The 22,201-nt window shown below is 38.8% G+C and overlaps 1 protein-coding gene across 3 annotated transcripts in view; it reads right to left on the bottom strand.

Annotated features, from left to right (window-relative positions):
* rgs3a (regulator of G protein signaling 3a) overlaps nucleotides 1-22,201 on the bottom strand; it is a 121,173-nt gene that overhangs the window by 9,249 nt on the left and 89,723 nt on the right. For all 3 annotated transcript variants that reach the window (XM_088434414.1, XM_088434413.1, XM_088434412.1), the window contains one exon: nucleotides 8,503-8,573. In XM_088434414.1, the coding sequence (XP_088290540.1) occupies nucleotides 8,503-8,573 (71 nt within the window). The remainder of the gene's footprint in view (nucleotides 1-8,502; nucleotides 8,574-22,201) is intronic.

Genomic DNA, 22,201 nt, shown 5'->3' with positions numbered 1-22,201 from the left:
GAAAATGAATGAAATCGTCAAGGCTTTCACTTGCTAACTGTTCCATCACATGTTCAAGGCATGTTCTTTTCTGTTCTTGCCCCATGCACTGATTCACGAGCTAACAGCCAATCAAAGTGATCAAAAGTCATAGCAGTCTGATGCAGATTTACCAAGTAGAGTCCACCTAGCACATCCTGACGCCCTGATTCTTCCTGACTTCTGATTGGTGTATCTCGGCCTTGCTTTCATATCGCATCTTTAGAGGGGCAAACAGAACTTAACGCAACCCACACCACAGTTTAACCACTCAGAAAAAATCATTCAGGAATGTGGCGAGAATTGGGTCATTGTTGATTTTGACTTTGTTACTATAAAGCCTCCCCTTTGTGAAAAAGTTAGAGTGCAACCTGCAATGACGCATGCAATTAAAGACCAAATCAGTGCCGCTATTGAGTACTTATTCAAGAGCTTTAATAGTCTACTCTCAATACACTAATGGCTCTTCCCCAAGTCCCCATTTTTAACATAACCTCTCGTTCAAGAGTTTCAGTTTTTCGTCATCTCTCCGACGGAGTCGCCTAAAATACGCAGCTGCATCGCCGTCTGATTTCAAACAACACCCGTGCAATTAGCTTAATCTGCTTTACAAATGGAACATGACCTGTTTGCGATGATCACATTAGCACATCCTGACATTTCAGCCCCCGCTGGCATCCCTGACGCATTTTCCAAAGGCAAGTCCACATGTCGTGACACTGGATCGCGGGGTTTAGGGTCTGAGCGAGCTTCCGCAATTATCTAACTGCTGGGGTCCCATGTATTCCCTACTTACTTGACTCACATTAGTTGCGCTAATGGCAGTCTGCAAAGTAGGCCGCACTCCTTGGGAGAAGCTGCAAGCATGCCGCAGATGACGGCGTAGCACCGAGGTGAGGTCTAAATGACGACTGTCGGAGTGGCTTTGTTTACACGACACTTTTTGACCTAAAACCAGATTTAAACTCTCCGGCTTTTTGGCCATTTGTTTACATGATAACAGCACCTTTAAAAGCCAGTCTCAAAGTGGAAATTTTTCAAATGCACTTTGTTGTAGTTTCTGCATTAATACGAAGAAATTGAATTCAGTGTTTGCTTTCACATTTACAGCAACTTTTAGATGTACTGAATCAAGAAACACTACTGAAAATACAGTGGAACCAGATCACTGATGGCCTCAAAATAACATCAATTATCTAACAAGATTAAGTGTATTTAGCTTTTACCTTGGCTGTTTGGGAAATACAGTACTTAAAACTAAAGTGATCATTAAACAAGAAAGTACATTTATTTGGTAACAAGTTATGAACATGTCTAAAATTATTATTTTTTTGACTAAAATATTGATGTTAAATTAAGACCCAAGCTCAGCTTGTGAATGTCACATGACCAAACCCATAATCAAATGAGACATGACTGATTGTTATCCAAGCCTTAAGAACCTCCGATGTCATTCTCAGTTGAGAGCAATAGGAAAGGTAGCTATTAAAAGTGTTAATTCATCCACCCATCCATTTTCTACCACCACTTATCCTCACGAGGGTCCTTAACTTATTTATTGTACAGAAAAAAAAGTTAATTAATTCAAGACAGAAAAAAAACTGAGGCTATGACTATAAACATTTGTAACAATTGTAGACTATACATAGAGTTTTGGGTTGGCACAATATTTGGCCATCATTGTTGAAATCCATCCATTCATCCATTAAATATGTGTACTGTACAGTTAAGACAAACTATTGAAAAGTCATGCAAAGTGACTGATCTGACATTTAAGCTCAAATTCAATCTTTCAATCATTTAAAAAAAATCAACAAAAACAACAAAACTTTTTTGTCATACATATTTTAAAACTATCAACTGACAGTAGAATAATATTTGAATGATCTTATGGATAAATCAGCCTCATCTGGCCCCATCTTCTCCATTTAAGTTCGAAATATCATTTCTTATCAAAAAAGTAACTCACATCAAGTAAAGTCCTAGAATATGTATTACGGCATGAAACCAAACGCATAAAACTTTCTAAAAACACCAAAGCCAAAACTTTCCAATTGTTACTAGGCCGTTGTCATGTAAACAAAGCCTTTATTTACAAAAGGCCGACAACATGACACGGCTCCCAAATCATGTTTGTGTTTATGTCTGTATAGTGGGTCAATGACATTTGAATGATGGTTGTTTGTCCTGTTTTTTTGCGGTCTGCTTCCGAATGCAGTCAGGCGGCACTGCGGAAAGTGTAAAGGAGACATAGAAATCTAATCACGGTGGAAAGAAGGTCACTGCAATATTCCTGGAAGAACAGTGAAAAGGGGAATTGTCCTTAATTGTATCCATAAATATCCCAACAGAGCCACGTGCCGCACGCCTCTCTCTCGATTGACACCTAAAAGGAGGAGCTCTATTTTCGGAGCTTCCTCGACACACACTCAATCAGGCCTTGTGCGTGTCCTATTCTTAAAATCCAGGTTGGTGTGATATTAATAAAAAGATCTCCAGTGAAAAGTTAAAGCAACTTCCGATACAAAATAGCCAGGAAGGTCTCAATGGGGAATTCTCCCTCTCGTCAGCTGAGACGGTCAAATGAGCATCGTGACGGGGTCACGTAGATTTTTGACAAGTTTAAAATTCTCGCAGGATGCACAAACAAGCATTCATTCCGCCTTCTTACCTTTCCAGGTACTTCTCTGAGAAATCGACCATCTTGTGAAACATGGGCACAGATTTGTTTGGCGTTTAAGCATGTAAGCGAATGTTTTAAGGGTGCAGGTTTATTTGGCAATCACATTCCTCTCATCCCCTAGAGGCTCCGATGGGAGCCTTTATAGCGCCCGCAGTCTGCAGGAGGCGGACCCTCACACCACCCAATCACCTCTAAGTGTATAGGCTGGAAAGATTCCTTCCACTAAGCTTGCATGGCTTTGCTCATCGCATTTGATTTATTTTTTTCTTGTAAACATATCACTGCTACTTTCGAAGTCTGTTCGGCAAGTGCAAAACATGGCTGGCCAGTATTATCATTTGCACTTGAAAATGATTTACTCGAAAGATGTAATGTGCGTGAGAGGAGTTTTAAACACCCTCTTCTTTGAATACCCCTCAGAAGATGAAATATTTTTGGTTTCTTTGCTGGTCACAGTTACGGTTTAAACTTGTTCCAGATTTGTTTCTTATAACACGCTAAAACTAATATGTGGAAGTCAATTTATGCAAAGAATTTGGGCTATGCGTGAAATACTCAAATTGCATAGAGCATTGGTCCCCTACCACTGATCCGAGGCCCATTGGGGACCGAGCCTTACAATACAAAGGACCCAAAGACAATGCAGAGCATATGCGTCGACCCCATCACCACTTGACCAGCATAAGTTACATTCAGATGGCCAATATTTGTCGGGTTCGGTGATTATGTGATTGAGAATCATATTATCTGAGACCATCTGAAAAAAGTGAGTATAATCACTCAATCGGGAGTGACGGAAACGGTCATGACGACAGTCAGATTCCAACTTTTCCTTTTAACTTTGGTTTGAACTAAACAGAATTCACAAGTTAAAAAAAAAAAAAGCAGTAAACGAAAAACAATAACATTAATGCTCAGTCCAGTTCTAGTACCTAAATCACTGATTGTTTCTTTTTAATTGCTCTACATTTGGTGTTTTGTTTAATAAAAATACTTAACTAATAATGGTTATCATGAACTAAAAATGTTATGCTGAATATTAGTGTCAATGTCAGAAAGGTAGTTGTAATTGTTTTCATTACACTTGCTTTAAAACCTGCAGTTTGAATGGCCCTTACGTCCCTGTATTGTTAACATATTTACATGGGAAGTCTACATGCCTGAAGGCTATGCATGTGATTCCCAACAGTGGTTGCGTGTGTATGGCAAAGATGTCCATGAGTTGTGGAAATAGATAAATATACATAAGCGACATAAGCAAATGTATATTATTATTTCTTTGCTGCTTCTTGTCAGAATATTGCATGTTTTTGACTTGCATTGCCTGAGGGAGTACAACACCTGGCTTGAGTCAACACAATAGAAAGGGTGGGGGGGGGGGGTGGGGGGGGGGGGGGTGAATATCTGAGGTTAGGTTATGGTAGACATATTGGGGACAGTTACAGGAAAACAGCTGCACTTGGATGCCCCAAAAATGAGACGGTTTGAGAGAACAATAAGGTGAATAAGTGCAGGAAATGAGGCAGAGGAAGTTGGTCAGACGGGCCTTTGCAAAATATTACCATATTGTTATAAAACTGTAGTGTGTCAAATGACGACATGATGAATTCAAACAAAAACCTCACAGACTCCATTTAATGTTGGGGCTCAGCATTTTGATGGAAAACATTTTATAAGGAATGTAAAAAACAAACAAACAAACAAACATGCTACTTATTAGGTTTTACCTTGCGAATTGAACACAGTGGAAGAAGGATACAAGATTCACGCAGAATCTCTCACATGAAATACTATATACTCATTCACAACCCAAACAAGATTAAATGAATGGACGGATGGCCTCAGGTGACACTTTTTTTTTTTTTGCAGTGTAGCGGCACAGTTGCGATGTGAGTCATGGCCGTGACAAAGAGAAAAAAGAAGATGGAATCAGATGTCTTTAGATTGGAAGCGGCCATCTTTAAATAAACGAACAAATTTCGAGTCCGACATTTGCAGGCATTGATCACGCTTCCTGTTAGTCACGTTGCTCCAGATTAGTCAATTAACGTCTCGAGTTCACGTTGTACAGGCAACAAAATGTGTTTCTTGTACTCGACTGTCACTTAGCAATGATGACATTATCGAGATCAATGCTGTGTATCGCTTCATTTGCAAATGAGAGGCACGTGATTGCCTAACCGCATCAAGAAAGACGAAACCAAGGAGAACAACAAAGACAAGCATCAACCAATCATCTGCATCTTCCAAAGTACTCTGGATTAAGGGAAGATCAAAGCCATTCACAAAAGAAGGCTTTATACTGGAAATAATGGATAAGCGATAGATGACATACGCAGGCACCCGGGGAGTCGATTATCACCATCACTATGTAATGTAATGTCACATGTAATTGGCCTCTCAAAGCCATAAACGAATCAGACAAGATCCCCTCATGGCACACGTGCCTCAGTACCAATATACTTCCTGCTTCTATTTCTAAACACAGTGCATATTGCGCACATCTCGAGGATTTAATTTCCTCCAGGCTTTGGATTTATAAGACGTCTATATATAGCTGCAACGTGCAGCGCTTGCATTCAAACGTTTATTGCTTACTTCGTAGGGAAGAGTTGAAAATAGCAAACAATGACAAAAGCTTGAGATTCAGATCAAGACAAGAAAAGCAGTGTAGAAGCATGAGACCTAATTTATTACATACAGTAATTAATAACACGGGATGGGTGCGTTCAATGACGCAAATTCTCTAAATAAAATTAGCAAGCGTGGTGAAACTGAAAAAAACAGGCCAACTTTTATGAGGAATTTATGTAAGAGACTTACAAAACTAGAATCTGGTTTGCAACGCTCCAAAAAATTGAAGTGTGACTTTAAGGCAAGAGTAGGCAATCTTTAGTACTCAAAAGGCCACATTTAATTGTTAAGTATTATCACCAGTAACCGTGTCAAGACGTCAACATCAAAGTGTGCAGTTTTGATTCGCGTCTATTAGATTCAAGAGTTTTACTGTTATATGCATACCAATACCACACAATGACATTTTTTATTAAGTTCACTTCCCCAAGCAGACTACATTCCATAATTGAGCAAATAATAAGTTAGGCAATAAAACACACACACTTAAAAAAAAAAATAAAAACAGTAATAGAGCTATGAGGGCAGCAATAATGAACCACTAATAAATGAGTAGACTTACATTCTGAGCATATTATGGAGTAGATTGGAAGAAGTACATTATGAGGAAGAAGTGCAAAATATCTTGAAGTGCAAAATATGATGTATTTAGCAGCTTTCCTGCACTGTGCAGGGTTGTAATGTGCATTAGTGCAAGGGGTAAAAAGACTGGTGATGAGGCAGATTAGTGTGTGAGGGAATGCTTCAGGATCCGGATGGCCTGTGGGTGGAAGCAGTTTGCCAGCCTGGTGGTCCTGACCCTCAGGCTCCTGTAGCGCCTGCCTGATGGCAGCAGTCCAAACAGATTGTGTTGTGGGTGAATATTGTCCCTGATGAGGTTGTGTGTAGAACCCCAGTGTAGTAAATGTCCTGCAGTGAGGGGAAGGCTGCTCCACAGATGCGCTATGAGGTCTTGATCACATGCCAATATACTGTGTCTGAAAAATCATCTGACTCGAGGGCACTCGAATGCTGCGAGCAAGCGGCTAATTTATGCTAGAGGGTGCGCTTAACGCTGGCAACAGCGGCTGCACAGTAAAATGTCAGCGTAATTCTATCATTTTTTGAATGCCTTAAAATAGCGAATCAATATGATTTCAGAGCATGCTTTGTGTTGTTTGTTGGAGTGAGGAACAGCTGTGAGGTAGGAAGAGTTCAAAATAAAAGCGTTCCAAGGTGATTGTCTCCACATAATATGGTATGGTAAGGTTTATTTTGAGGCATTGGGTGTTCTTCTCACAACGTTTGGCTGGGTGTTTCATTTTCACGAAGCGCATTCTGCTGTGTACTCCATTTCACTTGTAGCAACCCCCCGCCCCCAATAAATAAACAAATAAAAACATCAGAACATTTTAATCTCATGAGATATCGTCATACGAGATATTGTTCCATCCCTACTAATATTGTTCCATCCCTACCATGTCCTTGATGTCATCTCCACCAGGCACAAAAAATGTGATCATCTTAGATTAAAAGAAAAGTGCAGTGGTGGAGTAGTTGTGGAATCTTAATCACTTAATCTTCCGAGTTAACCAAACGCTTGTGGACAAGAAGGAAAGCGCATGGGGCTACAAAGTTGCCACTGAGCAGCTTTTATTGTCCGGCCTGAGTGTAAATGTGCCTTGGTCTTGATGAAGTGGCGTGTGAAAAGGCTCATTCAACAGCTGATGAATCACTGAGGTGTCAACACACACACACACACACGCACGCACACGCGTTAACACACACACAGGCACAGTTTCGCACACAGTTGAAAGCGTGATGCACACATTTGGCACACGGGGAGTCTTTGTGCATCATTTACTCGTAATTAAGTCCATGATGCGGAGCCTTTATCATTCACTTTTTTTATTCTGGGCAAAAGTCAAAATCCATTTATCTTCTATCCTTCATCATGAGCATGACTAAAAAAATACTACATATGTATGCACTTTCGTCTTCAAGTGTGAGACCTCAAAACTGCAACTGTCTCAATTTTTTGTGGGAGTGAGCTGTCGCTGAATGAGTCTCCAGTGGCTTTCATGAACATCCTGTTCAAAGTATCACTAATATCAATTGTGATGCGAGGGACGCTATGCCATTTAGTTTACAATCTTAATAATGGTGTGGGCGTGGGCCAATGGTGATCAAGATCTAGAAGAAAAACTTTAGTTGCGCACCTGGGGATGGATGTCTAAGATTCTTAAGACATAAAAATACGTCCTTGGCATTGAATGAGTTAAAAAAAAAACATTTTAGACTTCTGTAGCTGTTCAGTTGAAATGGATCCTTGACGTCTGTAGTCATCAATGGGAATGGATGAGTTAATAGTGTAGTGGGTCACATAGCTGACTGTAATTGAACTTGTGAGAGGTGGGCCATGAAAAGGAACTTTTCCAATTTTTAGTAAAGATCTTGATAAGTCTGAATCCCTCATTATGACATTTCCATTGGTAAAATAGTGGTCCCTGTACTGTAGCTGACATTCTAATATAACTTGTGAAGTAGTGAAACATGAAGGTGGGGGTGGGGGTGTTGGGGGGCTGTTTAGTTTGAATTCTGTTCAAAAATAAAGTGTCCTGATAAAGGCATCAATCCAAGATTTCTTTTTTTACTGTTTAATTATATGCACCGTAATTGTTTACCTGAGTTTGCATTATTTTTGTGAAGTTTTGATGAATGGAATAAATGATATCTTCCGATTGTGGATTTGGTTTGCGTCCAGGATTTTCTTTGGGCCATTGGTTTTCATGTCTGGGTTTCTAATAGAAAATAATAATTTGGTTTGCATGTTTGGAAATTGTGGATACTGAATGTTTAAAAAAAAAAAACAATATAACAATCGCGTGTCCTACAGATCTTGAACCAAACATTAGATGATATGGTACACAGATATCATGTACCAATAAATTGATTCATATAGCTACATTTTGGCTCGCACGTGGAATGAACTTGATCTGTTGCAGATATTGATTATAGGTATTGGGATATATATATATATATATATATATATATATATATATATATATATATATATATATATATGTGTACATCAAGTGAGCAAAATCTGATTTCTAAGAAGACCACAAAATAAAAAAAAAAGCATTCAATAGCATTCAATAAATTAGTATAAGCCAGGTGATACTTACAGGTTCTTGGACTTTTTCTTCTTGGTGCCGTCGGGGCCGACCTCGCAGCTGCAGGAGGATCCGGAGCTGAGCTGGGGGGAGAGGAAGGAGAGCACACACTGCATCATCCGGTGAAGACAGCCTCAATGCGCTCGGACCAGTAGCACATTGTCGAAATAAATGATCATTCCATCTATATCGTTAATATCCCGCAGTGGGAAAAGTGTCTGTCCGGTCTGCATGTGGCAGCTGGTGTTTGCAAACAGTGCAAGACGAGACTCGGACAATCTGAGTGAGAGTGGGCTGTTGATTCCGCCGAACCCCTCCCCTCCAGTGCCTGAGGTTTGGAGTGCCAAGAAACCCCCCGCCCGGTCACCTCCCCAACTGCAAGCCCCACACCACCTCGTCTGGTTTCATGTTACACTTTACGCCTAGCCTGCATTGCCATTGGTTCGGAGGGGAAAGGGAAGTTGCTTCAAGGGTGGGGAAGGGGTCACTTGGAGCTAATCTGATGGCCTGAAACTGGCCCATTGTATGCGAGTGTGGGGTGGGCTTGACATAATGTGCCATTGTATTACAGGAACCTGAATGCGAGCCCCTGGACACAGCTGGTGGAACATATTGTGTACCGTGTTTCGGGAATGCCCCCTTTGTATATTTTAGGCTTTTCACCAACATTATTGTCGGAAGCCGACCCCCTGCATGCTCATATCTTGAGTCATTTGAGTTCAATGGAAGATGACAGATCCTCAAGTTCGCAAAGTGATTTGGGGAAACTTGTTTGATAATCCGATGTTGTAATTCCAAAGAAATTGACTAACTGGCCAGTGATATAAAGGTTCACAGTATTTTCATTGGTCGTCCCAGTGTTGGGACACTTCCCTCCTAAACACGACCATCAATGCTTCGTGGCTGCTTGACTAGCTTGATCCCATGCTGAGAACAGATGTTACTCGCCATTAGCAGGAAAACTACAAACTTTTTATGACTGCCTTTTAAGTCTAGGAGCTCACTGATAGCCCAAGCAGAACAACAACTTCAAGATCCAAAATTCCAGTGCAGCACACCAGAGGGGAGAGATACTTTGGACTTAGTGTTGATTATTATGATTCAACAAAATGATAGTTTGTGAGCTGACGGCATCTCATTAAAAGGTGAGAAAAGTGAGTCTTTCGTTTACTAAAGGGGAAGTCAACCCAAACGTTTACATTCTTTACATTTCTTTAAAACACGGCATTCTGTTTAATATTAAATTTGTGGAATATGAACTAAGAAGTAAAGTAATAGGGCAATCATTTTGCCAATTGTTGTCAAATGGAAATGACATAGTTGCTCTGGCCTCACGCAATAACCAATCAAAGCGCATCTGTTTTCCAAGTTTGGTCATGAGAAGCTTGCTCAATGAGTCATGTTTGGTCATTACCTGAGCCATGAAAAACCGTGATGTCTTTTTCAGTCGACAGCTGGAGGTAAAATGGCCACCCCAGAGATGATTCAAAATGGGTGGATTTTGCTCTTTAATTATCCCACAAACGCAATATTACTGAAAATACGACTTAGACTCATGGGAATGCATAGAACACATTCTTATGAAGAAACTTTTGACATTTGTTTGTGTTTTAAAAATGTTTGTGCAGAAATTTTAATGTTTTAGTACGCTGACAAAACAACAGACATATAGAACAAATATCTAACTTATGGATATCAACACAAGAAAATAAGAATTTTCAAGGATGAGATTTATTCTTATTTGCGAAAGCTTTGACATTGTTACCAAACTCTTGGTGCATCCTTTACACGGTATTATAGAAATTACCATAAATTGACCCTAACATTAAGGGTGCGCCCTATACACAGGTGTGTCCTATGTTTGGGAAGTTACGGAACAATGCCCGAAATAAAATTTTGATCCTTTATCAATTTAAAAAATTGTAGTGTAAGGAGTTTATTTGGTACGTAAGTAGAGCATGCATATCCCGACATCCTGTCAGAGTGAACGGGGAAGGGGGCGTTGACTGAAGCTCTAAAAACATTTTTAGACTCAAGTCACAGTTGACTGTGAGAATTGAAGTTGAGTGAGCAGTCTAAAAATAAGTGCAAGTATTGACACAGTATATATTTAGTTTGCTACAATTGACTACTAAATGTATTATCCACTTGCTACAGTAGTTTAAAAAAATCTAATAAAAAAATAGATCATTTTTATTAATGTATGAATTAGGATTTGAACATGCTTGCCTGTCTCAAAATAAAATGCAAACTGTGGAAAATAAGCTCAGTGCAATATTTAAAAGGCTCTCAGTACAGTATGAGCTGTACAATTCGTTTACTATCACTAGGAGAGAACATGAATAAAGCTATTTAAACGGCAAAACCAAAAATTGTCTTTGTAATAATATAAGTTACTGGATAAAACAAGTCTTTTTGTGTAATATTGTGTTTGTTGTATGAATTCAAAAGCAAACTCCATCTTTTTATCCATTGGTGGCCATTTTGTAATATACTGTTGCGTGAAAATGATATCACAGTTCTTAAGGACAGCTAACTATCAACATATACGTAATATTAGTTCTGCTATGGAGAAGACAAAGACTAATATGCCTTTGAGTACTGACATATGATCTGTCTTGGGGTGTTGTTCCACCAATTGTGTTCATACATCAGCTACTTAAAAGGTCATAATAATGTAAAAATGACATGTGTTACTCCATTTGTGCGGTTTACAATTACATGTTGGCATTAGGGTAAAAGTGTTGAAAGTAATGTGTTTTTGGATACCCAACCTACAATTCCCTTTCTTTTATAATTAGCTTGAGAGAACTTCAACTTCATGCATGTCAAGCTCATTTTTGAGGATGCTCAAGCACCCAGAAAGTAAATCAAACTACCCATCAAATTTGAGACATCCTCAAGCTAGAAAAGTTTTAAGACCATATAGTACTTTGTTGAAATTTAGTACTTAAACATAAAAATGACAATTATTTTGACCCAACAAATTACATCCACCCATTAGCCTACCGAACGTCGCTCCATCGGATGACAGCATCCCCAAACTTTTAATTATACAATCGCCCCTGACTTCAACTAAGAACATTTTACAACTGAGTCAGTTCAACGTGTGTTCCCCTAGCTGCGTTCATGTAAAGACGCAATGCTCTCTTGACACTGTGCCGCTATGTTCCAGCTGGATGGGATCCATCGTGGATAAAAGCGCACAGGAATGCCTCAGCGGTCGTGACCTCATTCTCTCGCAATATTGTGTCTTTCTATGTTGCTCTATTGCTATTCAAAAGATGAGTCCATTTGAAGCTACTTGGTGAAAAAATCACCTTTTATTTTTATTTTGTCAAATATTATGTTACATTAGGCCTGTCTAATATAAAAATATAACATTGACAATACATAATAAACGAAGAGATAAGTTATGTTCAGTAAATGAGGGAGGAGCCAAGTTTAGCCTGGGTTGTTATTGGAAGACAAGAACGCCTCACCACATACATGTACTTTAAAAGTGTGTTTTCTTTTAAAGTTCTATAATCTGTAATCAATTCATTTTTAAGAACAATTGTGTTAAGTGGTTTTGTAATAATAGTGTGTGCTATACTTATTTTAGAAAAAATGTTTTTTTTTGTAGCCCACAAAAGCAAATAATGCCGTCTTCCATGATCCTTCTTAAAATTTTTACCAAAATGTTGAATTGGCATGTTGAATAAATAATAATAATGTCATGATTTTACGATATTTTTGTTCTGCTTTTTGCAGTTGCTTGAACACAAATCTATAAAACATAAGCCTTCATTACATCACAACATTAGTTTCTTTTTTTTTCAAAACTGGTAAGCTATCAATATTTTTGTATATTCTGTCACTATATAATGCAAAAATTAACTCTTTTTTTCAGTGTCATAATGGTCCATTAAAAAAATGTGGGTCCTATGACTTACTTTTTGTCATTCATGGCAGTACTTGATCCCAATGAGTGTATTTAAAAATGTAAATATCAATCCATAAAACTTATTTTGAAAAGACGTGTTTTATCCTCCACTCTGGCCCCAATGCAAAACAGACACACAGCAAAAACACTGACCAGTGAAGCACATTAGTCTAAGTCCTTCCTAAAAATAGCCAACGTGTGTTTGTGTGCATAAGTGCAGATTTTTACAGTCAGCTCACATGCTCGTTTACGGAGCGTCGCAAAAGCCAGAACCTGCCAAAGCTCACGCGGCGGCTTAAAGGGGCCCCACCTCCAAGGCGCTTGGTGCAGATGTTGACACGCCGTTCGTTAGCTGTTGTGGAATCGCGTTGCAGATAACAGCTTGAACACATGCATATGCACACCTGGCCGAGTGCGAAACGTGTCGATGTGCACATATGCGGAGCGGGCACGTGTGAAGAAAAACACACTTTGGCAATTTGGGTTGCCACTGAAAGCAATAGTGGGGTTAAGATGAGTGGTGTAATGAATCAAGCTTAAATAACCCTTTTTATTGGAATAACAATGTTGACATGGCGACCTTACTCAAAATAGCTTTTGATTGAGGCTGTCTACACAAACACAACAGTGCCCTTTCTCCACAAAATCAAATTATGAGAATATGATAATATGGTCATAAGATTCAATTCAAGTTGGCTATATTTGAACTTTTAGAGGATTTTTTTGTAAACTCACTTCAAATTCCTTGTTTCACTTTTAAGACTCGTGGCAAAAATTGACTCAAAGTTTGAAATGAAGTTCTATTTCGGAATGTAATACAAAATATGTTTCTAAAACAATATAGGCCATTGAAGTTGAAGTGTGGTTTTATAATTTGCACATTTTTGATAACGAATGCACATTTTTGATAGTGGATGTTTTCATTTGGGTCACACGGGAACTATATTGAGTCGGGGGTTACTTTTTTGAAAAGGCTTCATTTTAGTTTTTCTGTCGGAGTTAGTTTTAATTTTTTAAATACATAGGGAGTATTTATGACTTACAAGACTAAAATAGAGGTCACCAAGCATTGTGGGGAAAAAGTAACCAGCGACTGTCAAAAACTGATTGAACTTCCTCCCTCTATATGGACATTAAAAAAGTTAACCAAGTCAGGTAAGATGAAATTAAAAATAGGTTGACTAAAAATATCCATCTATTCAAGATTCACCAGAACCGTTATAGACATTCCGACTCAGAAGAGTAACTTAGTAAATTATAAAAATAAAACAAATATCCACTCATGTTCAACATTAGGTGAGTACAGTAGGTCAAGTTAATTTGTGAAAAAATGATTTTATTTCTTTCACCATTGTCGTTTTTTTTTTGTTTTTTTTTGGGGGGGGGGGGGGGGGGGGGTAATTTTTACTACCTAAAATAATCTTTGCTGAAAGGAGCATGTTTTTATGTGTTGACCCTAACTGAAACAAATCTGCCAACCGTATCATGACCTCTATACAGTATCGCTCCACCAATGGCAAGCCTGGTTTTTGTTTTCATGTAGTCTGGGGGCCCAGAGTGCTCATGATGACCATAATAAAGTTTATAACTTTTGGCGTCAGCATTTCACTCACAAAACCAAACCAAGCATGGATTCAAAAAATATGCCTTTTCTTTTTATAAGTCCTATTGCATAATTTGTAGCCATACTCACATCCCTTCAAGTCAGTCGGCTAAACAATGCGAAGCAAATGTAAAGATGAAAGTCACTGAAGTTTGCTTAACAAAACCGGTCCAAATGAAAACTGGCGCAACAAAAACTAGACATTCTTCCATTGCTGCCTGCAAAAACAAAGCCAATTAAAGAACAATATTTTGGACAGCGCTCGGGGAAACATTCTTGACCCAGCCAAGCCAAAATAGCCAAAGAGTCGACGTGAAGGAATGACTGTCCGTGTTGCGCATTCGTCTTACTTTTGACAAAAAAGTTGACGCCAAACAGAGCAAACAAATCTTCTTGCTCCATATATGTCACAATCATGGCATGGCGTGATGGCGCAACTCTTTTAGTGTCAGCCATTTCTATAAAAGATAACCTGCTAGCCAATTTTGAGCGTTCTGAACAGAGTTAATGGTTTTTATCCATTTTAATAATTCAACCAGGGACCCCCAAACATTTTCTACATCCTTTCCCATGAAAAAACAAAACAAAACAAAAAAAACTGTGGTGCCTCTCATTGACGTCTGTTCATGTCAATGGCACTCAAAGTGTTGATATGTATCAATGCATTTGAATTTGAAAGTATTTCCAAACATTTGACTGACTCTGTAAATATTTTAATCATCTGTTATCTTTTTTTGGATGGTTTAAAACGTTTATTGTTTTACTTTAAGAGAAATAATTCTAGGCCTCACTTTGGGTTTACATTTTAACGTGGCCTATTATTTATTGTTTTGTGGTTCAATATTTGTATAACTTTAGTCTATCACTGTGGTCGATAGACCCTGCTGGGAGAAAGGCATTTCAAAAACGTGACTCCTGCTAACTGCAAAAATATTATTATACTCATATGCTCTGAGGTTTTGAAACTTTACAGCGTGCCTGTTACATAACGGGTACACGGCTCGCAAATCTAAACAAACAAATCAACGCAGTTAGCGTGTTTGGATGATGGTAGTGGCCTCGATAAGATCTTCCTGGTGGAGTTTGGCTCGAGGAAGGAAAAGTTCTCTCTGTGAGGCCTTTTTAAGGGACCCAGAAAATACAAACAAAAAGTCCTAATGTAAACAAGAAGACACACGAGTGGAGTCATCAACCAAAAATACCTCCACCTCAAATGTGTGCAGAGCACTCCCGGTGTGTTTGATTGCATAATCGCCTTTCATTGTCTTTGCCACAGGAAATATTTGTGCAACTATTCCAAATGTATGGAAAATTGGGGGTCAAATAAACCGTTGAGTCCTGGAAAGTATGGACAGACAAACACACACACACACACACACACACAGTCATGGGCATAACCATAATTTTCATTCATATCTGTGACTAAATGTGGAGATCCATTGACAGGATAATGACTCATTCCATTGTCAAGCCGCATAATGAACACACACAAAATGTGCATTGTCTGCAAATTTGAGAAAAATATGCAAGTGTGTGTGTGTCTCCTGTTTTCCTGGCTCGATCAGGAGATGGCTGCTTCCTGCGTGTCACAGGATGTAAAACGCCTTGTGCGTCACTTCTCCAAGCTCCTCAAACAAGTGATCAGTTTACTCGGTCCAGTCCCGGAACTGACTGCTGCCATCCCATAAACTATTACAGGCCATTTTCAGGATTTGACCTGTGTTCTTACCAACGTTTTTTTTTTTTTGTTTCAATCTTCCCTAACGTTTTCTCCACTCAATCCTCTTAAAAAAAAAAAAAAAATCATGTCAATATTGCTCCTACCTAATGTTTCAGTTGATAGCCTTTCATGCCAAAGGTGCTCAAAGAGTAAAAATAAATGAATAAAAAAAATGCATGATGAAACAACATTTTTTCATGATTTGGATGCTGGTTTTGTCCATAAGCAACAACAAAAAACCCACTAAATATACAGATTTTTTTTTTTTTTTATAAAAGTAAGAATAGATTGTGATTCAACACTCCAAGTCAGTCTGTTTTTATACAGGAATTAAAATATAGGACAATGCTTACTGATGGGAAGCTGAAATTTTGCACATTTGGACAATTTCATGTGGGTGCTGGCCAGTGGGAACACTTGGTGACATTTCTGATTTTGATGTTTTGTGATTTCATACTGGATTTCAAATCCAGTATAAACTGGGTCAGTATAAACTAACTGTTATCACAAATAAGAGGAATATGGAAAAGGTACAACGTGTGTCGTGGCGTCAACTGGGGCAAAAATAAAGGGTCAAGAATGCTTTGAGGATGCTTTTGGCTACTTCCGAACAAACACTGAACATTGACAAGGCGCTAGACTCTTCGACACACTTCTGGGAAAACGAGCCGGGATCAGGCGTAAGGCATTAAACGAGGAATGTTGCGAACCGCAGACGTGCTAATGCACCTGCTCGTGTAAATGTTGAGCTTCCACTGGATGTAAACAACACGTAGTGCGCATGGAAATTATGAGTGGTTTACGTCAGTTTAGAATAGGATTTACAGGTCTTGTATAATATCTTGCGACATGGTGGACAAACCCGCATAACATACAGATTTGAATGCCTTGGTACACTTTTATTTTGAAGTACAAGCAGGCGGCATGTTACCGTATAACGGCTGATTCGACTCATCGCTGATGTCAACAACACTGTCTTGTCTTTAAATATTTTTTTTTATTAATTATGATCCTTAAGGATGCTTGTAAAATACTGGCTGACATTTTAATATAAAGGTGGCTGTTACCGCTACAACCATTCACGCACCCAATCACACCTAAGGACAATTTAGTTGAGTTACAGTTTGATCCAATGGCGTCTGTGCTTAAGTCCGTGACATTTATTCTACAAGTGTAATGACGCTATAACTTCTTTATTGTCAACGATTCCACTGAGTGACCCATACCAATGCCATGGCAACCAGCGCTATAATCACAAGCACTGGAGCGCACATGACGCAGCAATAAGCACGAGGTCGTCTGGATCGTCTCTTGCGGGAGGTAAACATCATCAAGAGGAGCCTTCGTTATACCAGAAACTGCATCTGCTTTACTAAATCGAACACCGTCAGTGTAACTTCGACTTAAGTCTGTTGCATTGTCATTTAATGGATGTTTGGGGTTTTATTTGCAATTATAATTAAGTAACTGCAATGGGTCAAACACCACAATTCGGCATTGTTTGGTATTACGTATTTTAATATATTGCATGTGTGACTTTTGTAAACTTGAATTCCGCTAAAATTCTCAGGTTTTGATGACCGCTGATAAACTATCCACCCATCCACGTTTTTAACCACTTGTCCTCACAAGGGTAGCAGGCTTGCTGGAGGCTATCCTAGCCGTCTTTGGGTGTACACTCTGAACCTGTTGCCAGCCAATCATAGGGCACACAGCCAAATGACCATTCACACTCACAAACACCCCTAAGGGCAATTTGGAGTGTCCAAACTGCCTGAAAAGCATGTTTTGGCTGAATGTGGAAGGAAACCGGAGTATCCGGAGAAAACCCAAATGGGCATAGGGAGAACCTGCAAACTCCACAAAGGATGGAAGTAATTGAACCCGCAACCTCTGCCCAGTGAGGTTGATGTGATAATCATAAACAATTTTCCACTGTGCCACTTGTAATAAACTAGCATGTACAATTCCGAGGACAGCTTTTGTTACCATAAGCAAATGCAAGTGTTAACTGTTTTTTGACCAGATTAGCTCCAAGTACTTATTCTTTTTACTTTTTTTCAAGTGTTAGGCACCTGAAAATGGCCGGCATCATTTGAGAAGCCAACCCTTAGATTAGCGGATGCTCTGTTCTACCGCTTGAGACACGGCCACCCTTTTTGCAGTTCCGTTTAAAATTGAAGAAAAGAAAATTCGTAACATTAAATATACTTGTCCAGTTTTAACTTCTAGTGCTCTTAAGGGGAAAGAGGGAAGTTCCAAAACTAGAGTGAGGGAGCACACTTAAGATGTTTACTGTAAAAGACAGTTGGTGGTTCAATTTATTGCAAGCCCTGAAGTTAAACATCCATAAATGGCGAAGCTTTGTTCAAGTTTTTTGCCAAAAGACTCGACTAGAGGGACACCGTGTTGCCTACCCGCAGTTTGTTCATGTCCGTAAATATTTACCTGTCCACATTTAGTATTTTTGTGCTGCCCCACATTGATTTGAACTTTTGTCCCGTGCCGGACTTCTAAAAGTAAACAACAAGCAGCTCAGCTTGTGATTCATTTGATCAATTATCTGTCCCAGAATGTGCCTTTAGTGAACAAATACAGTGGCCTGACTCGTATTTTTTTTTTTTTTATTCCCATCTAGACCAAACAACATTAACACTCATCATCAAGAGAGATTTCCACACTGTTTCCATAAACTTCAAATGAAATAATGGAAGACGTCTATTTTCAGCTCCGCTCACGTGCAGCAGTGCGAAATGCACACATAAACTATGGGACACATTTGTCTTCATAGAGAAGAGCTTCAGTACCTTACCGCAAAAGGACACTTTGTTAAATGGTAATTTTGTTCACGAACTGAAATAGTTCCCAGAGATTGCTCATCACATGGGAAAGTTCGAGTATTTTGCTGTAAGGCAGTTTTGGGAATCTATGGGTTCAAATTTCTGGACTCCGTTTGGAGTATGTGTGTTTCTGTTTGGCTATACTTGTGAGAACCGCTTTGAGTGTTCTACCAGCATAGTGAGGATATTTTGAAGATGTGAGGACAACTTGGAGAAGTGAGAACATTGAAGCCGGTCTTACCTCTTTTTGAGTGTAAAATTTGAGTAAATTCAATGCTCAAGTAGGTCTACTTTTGATACCATTTAATTTTATTTCTTTTATTCAGGGGAGCTTTTTTTTAACCTTGTACTGATGACATAACACCAAGAGCAGCTGTGAATTTAACATCTTTCTGAAGGACACAGGTCATGGACACGTTCCAATAGTTGATCCCCACCTGAGCCATGTGGGTTGAAGCCTCGTTTGCATTTGCATGTCGCACACAATAAAATGAAGGGTACACGCTGCAATATGTTCATGTGTCATGTTGAAGTGCCCTTCGGCAAGATACGCAACCTCCATTTTCCTCTGATGTAGAGGACGGGAAGACAGTTCAAGTGACTGCGTAAAAGTTGTATATATAAATATTTCAACACATCAAAGATAGTTTCCAATATATTTTTTTTGTACTTGCTACCTTTCCTGTAGAAAAATGCTATTCTCATGAATTATGAAATAACATGTAATGCAATTTTAATCTTTATTGACATCCTTAGACATTTTTAGCCAGATCCAATATAATTTTTATGGTGTTTGAGTAACTGTATTAAACTTAGATGAATTGTTGCAATCAGTTCCTTCAAACCATTTGAGTTAGAATAAGTCATCAGGTTATATTGATTTAGCCAAATTACTCAAGGCCTCTTTTAAATAAACACATTGTACTGACTGTATTTGGATAATTAATTACCACAGGCAAATATTAGTCGTGCTTTTGATCCCAATATTTGTACAAAAGGAGAGGTGGGTAATTCACAGTCACTCTCCGCTCAGAAAGTGTTCAGACAGAATTTAGATCTGTTTAGTAGCACACTAATCTTGTGTCATACCCACGCTGTACGCAACTTAACATACGTAACTTACAGTATGCCCACTTTTGTTCCACCCACTTGCGTGCGCTCTCGACACAACGCAAGGTAATGTAAGTTGCCCCTAACGACATCAACGACAAATACGCGGTATCTGTTTCCACGGCGTCTGCAAAGACAATATTTACATGCATTTCAAACAAACATTTTACGGCCCATAAACAAAATGTTTACTGGTTGTGTTAAGATGAGTCTGTGTTTAGGTCTCAACGAATGCAGCGTCTTCAAAAACAGGAAAAAAAATGGGCTGTGTGTTAATGTGTAAGTGGAATTGCTGGCTTGGTATTTGGGCTTCATGAAGTTGTGTGTCATAAATCAAAAGCTGTAAGTAACGCTACTGCAAATACCAAGAAAATTCCAAACAGTCATTTTTGTTACTTTGGTGCAGATTCAAATTCAAGTCAAGTCAAATTTATTCCAGCTGTGGTGATTAATCGGAGTGTCTTACAGGGCTTCAAGAGTGAAAAAAACAACAGAGACCACCACCAAGTCACAAAAGCATTCCCTGAAACAGTCATATATAGAATTTTGTGATTTATTATTAATAGCGATGTTTGATATCATTTTTTTATCAGATATTAGTATGTGTACTCGATTGTTCAGCCAAGATAGATACTAAGCAATCAATTATGGCCAGATCAATATGGGTTTTTTATTCCGATGCAGATATTCGGCAGAAAAAAATACTAACCACAGATTATTCAACTCATTCATTTTAAAAATGATCATGAATATAATAGAACTGGTTTCCTTCTGACGTATGTCATCAGGCGCCAGTTCTACCAGGATTTTCGCTATTCAAAGGCTGCCTGGTAGCTCCAGCGTTGAATAAATCAGACTCCAATGACACGACAAATTGTTTTGTGGTTTTTTTTTTTTTTTTTGTGTGTATTAGGGACTACTTGGGCTGCAAGGGGGTAAACTGAAAAAAGGTTGAACCACCACTTTAATAAGCATACTAAATACAAATACAAACTTACTGTTTCTGTTCTGGCAAACTGAAACCATCGAGAATTGATTGTTGCCTCTAGGTTGCCATGCATCCACACAAATAGTGCACACACACAATACAATTTACTATCAGTCACAAGATGTACTGCGTGTGTGCGAGGGTGGCAGATGATATGAAATAGTGCAAGCAGACTCCTCATAAGAGATGACCATGACGCCAACAAGGGTGGTCCAGTTAGCCTCAACTCGGAAAGGACCAATCATCTGGGGTTGTGCGAGAGGCATACTCACCCGCACACATATACAATCTCAATGCCATTTAAGGATGCTGAATGTGCTGACAGCCCAGCTGCCACTGCGGCCAGATAAGGATAAGGCCCCGCCTCTGACTAATCCAAAGGTGATGGAGTGTCCTCCACATGATGAGCTATCTTCTTGACATATATAAAAGTGACAGGTTTGAATACATACATCTCATACAGAGATTAAAATAAATCTCTCAAAGGCAAGGGGATGTTGTCAAAACACTTAACAGAATCGAAACACAAAAGCCACAAAGTAACATTTCTAAAGTGCGTCTGACTCAAGAGGATGTGATGAATGCTGCCCTCTGTTGGACAATTAGTGAAATTGCTTTTTGCACTGGAATATTTGCAAAAAGGGAGACGCCCTCAGGAGGACTGTGCAGACCCAAGTCCTTGGTGTACGACGGAGCCCAGTTATTATGCTCAGAACCAATGAGAGTAATAATTGCAGTATGTATTTGTATGAAACACAACTCTAAATCAGGAATATATAACAAAACCAAATTGCATGTAATTGGTAACAGTATCTTTTTGGAGATATATAAATAGGGATTTCATTTCTGACATTGCGGGCCTTTTTGGACCCCATTCAGAAAAATGTAATCTGGCTGGTTAAACATGCGTTTTCAGAGTCCATGTTTACATGTAATGTAGAGAGGAATTCCCTTTAATGTCACCTTTTAAAAATGCTTGATTTTCATTAAATATTTCTGTTTTGTGCAGGCACAGATGGATAAACTCCTTGCCCCCCCCCCAAAAAAAAATGGAAAAATAGCTTGCTTTGTATATATGTACATTATATATGTTTTTTTCAAATTTAGTAACACATGAAGATAAAGACAGGAGGCACAGGGGAGAGAGTGCCATCATCTGTGTATTTTTTTTTTATGACAAAAAAAATCACACCAGCCTTTCTATTGTTTTGAGTTAGAAACATGGGTTCATTTTTGCCATCATTTTCAAAGTCTTTAAAATGTCATAACTTTCTTTAATCTTAAAATAATAACATTTCAACACAATTTGACCTCTTTTAAGAGCGTTCACGTGTCATTGGTCTTGCTGATTTAAAAAAAGTGTGTTTTTTGTCACGTACCTATTGTTTTGCTGCATGACGACGTAAAATTGACGACAAAAACTGTCTAAGGCGCCGATACATTTCAATTTCCATTATAATTCCATTCGCAGGCAATCGAGACGGAATTAAGACAAAGTATATTTTAATTGTCAAATGTCTATAAG

This window comes from Hippichthys cyanospilos, chromosome 15, assembly GCF_059441005.1.
Source record: "Hippichthys cyanospilos isolate Australia breed blue-spotted pipefish chromosome 15, RoL_Hcya_1.0, whole genome shotgun sequence".
Taxonomy (NCBI): Eukaryota; Metazoa; Chordata; class Actinopteri; order Syngnathiformes; family Syngnathidae; genus Hippichthys; species Hippichthys cyanospilos.
The sequence above is the reverse complement of the archived record's forward strand: the minus strand, read 5'-3'. Positions and strand labels throughout refer to the sequence as shown.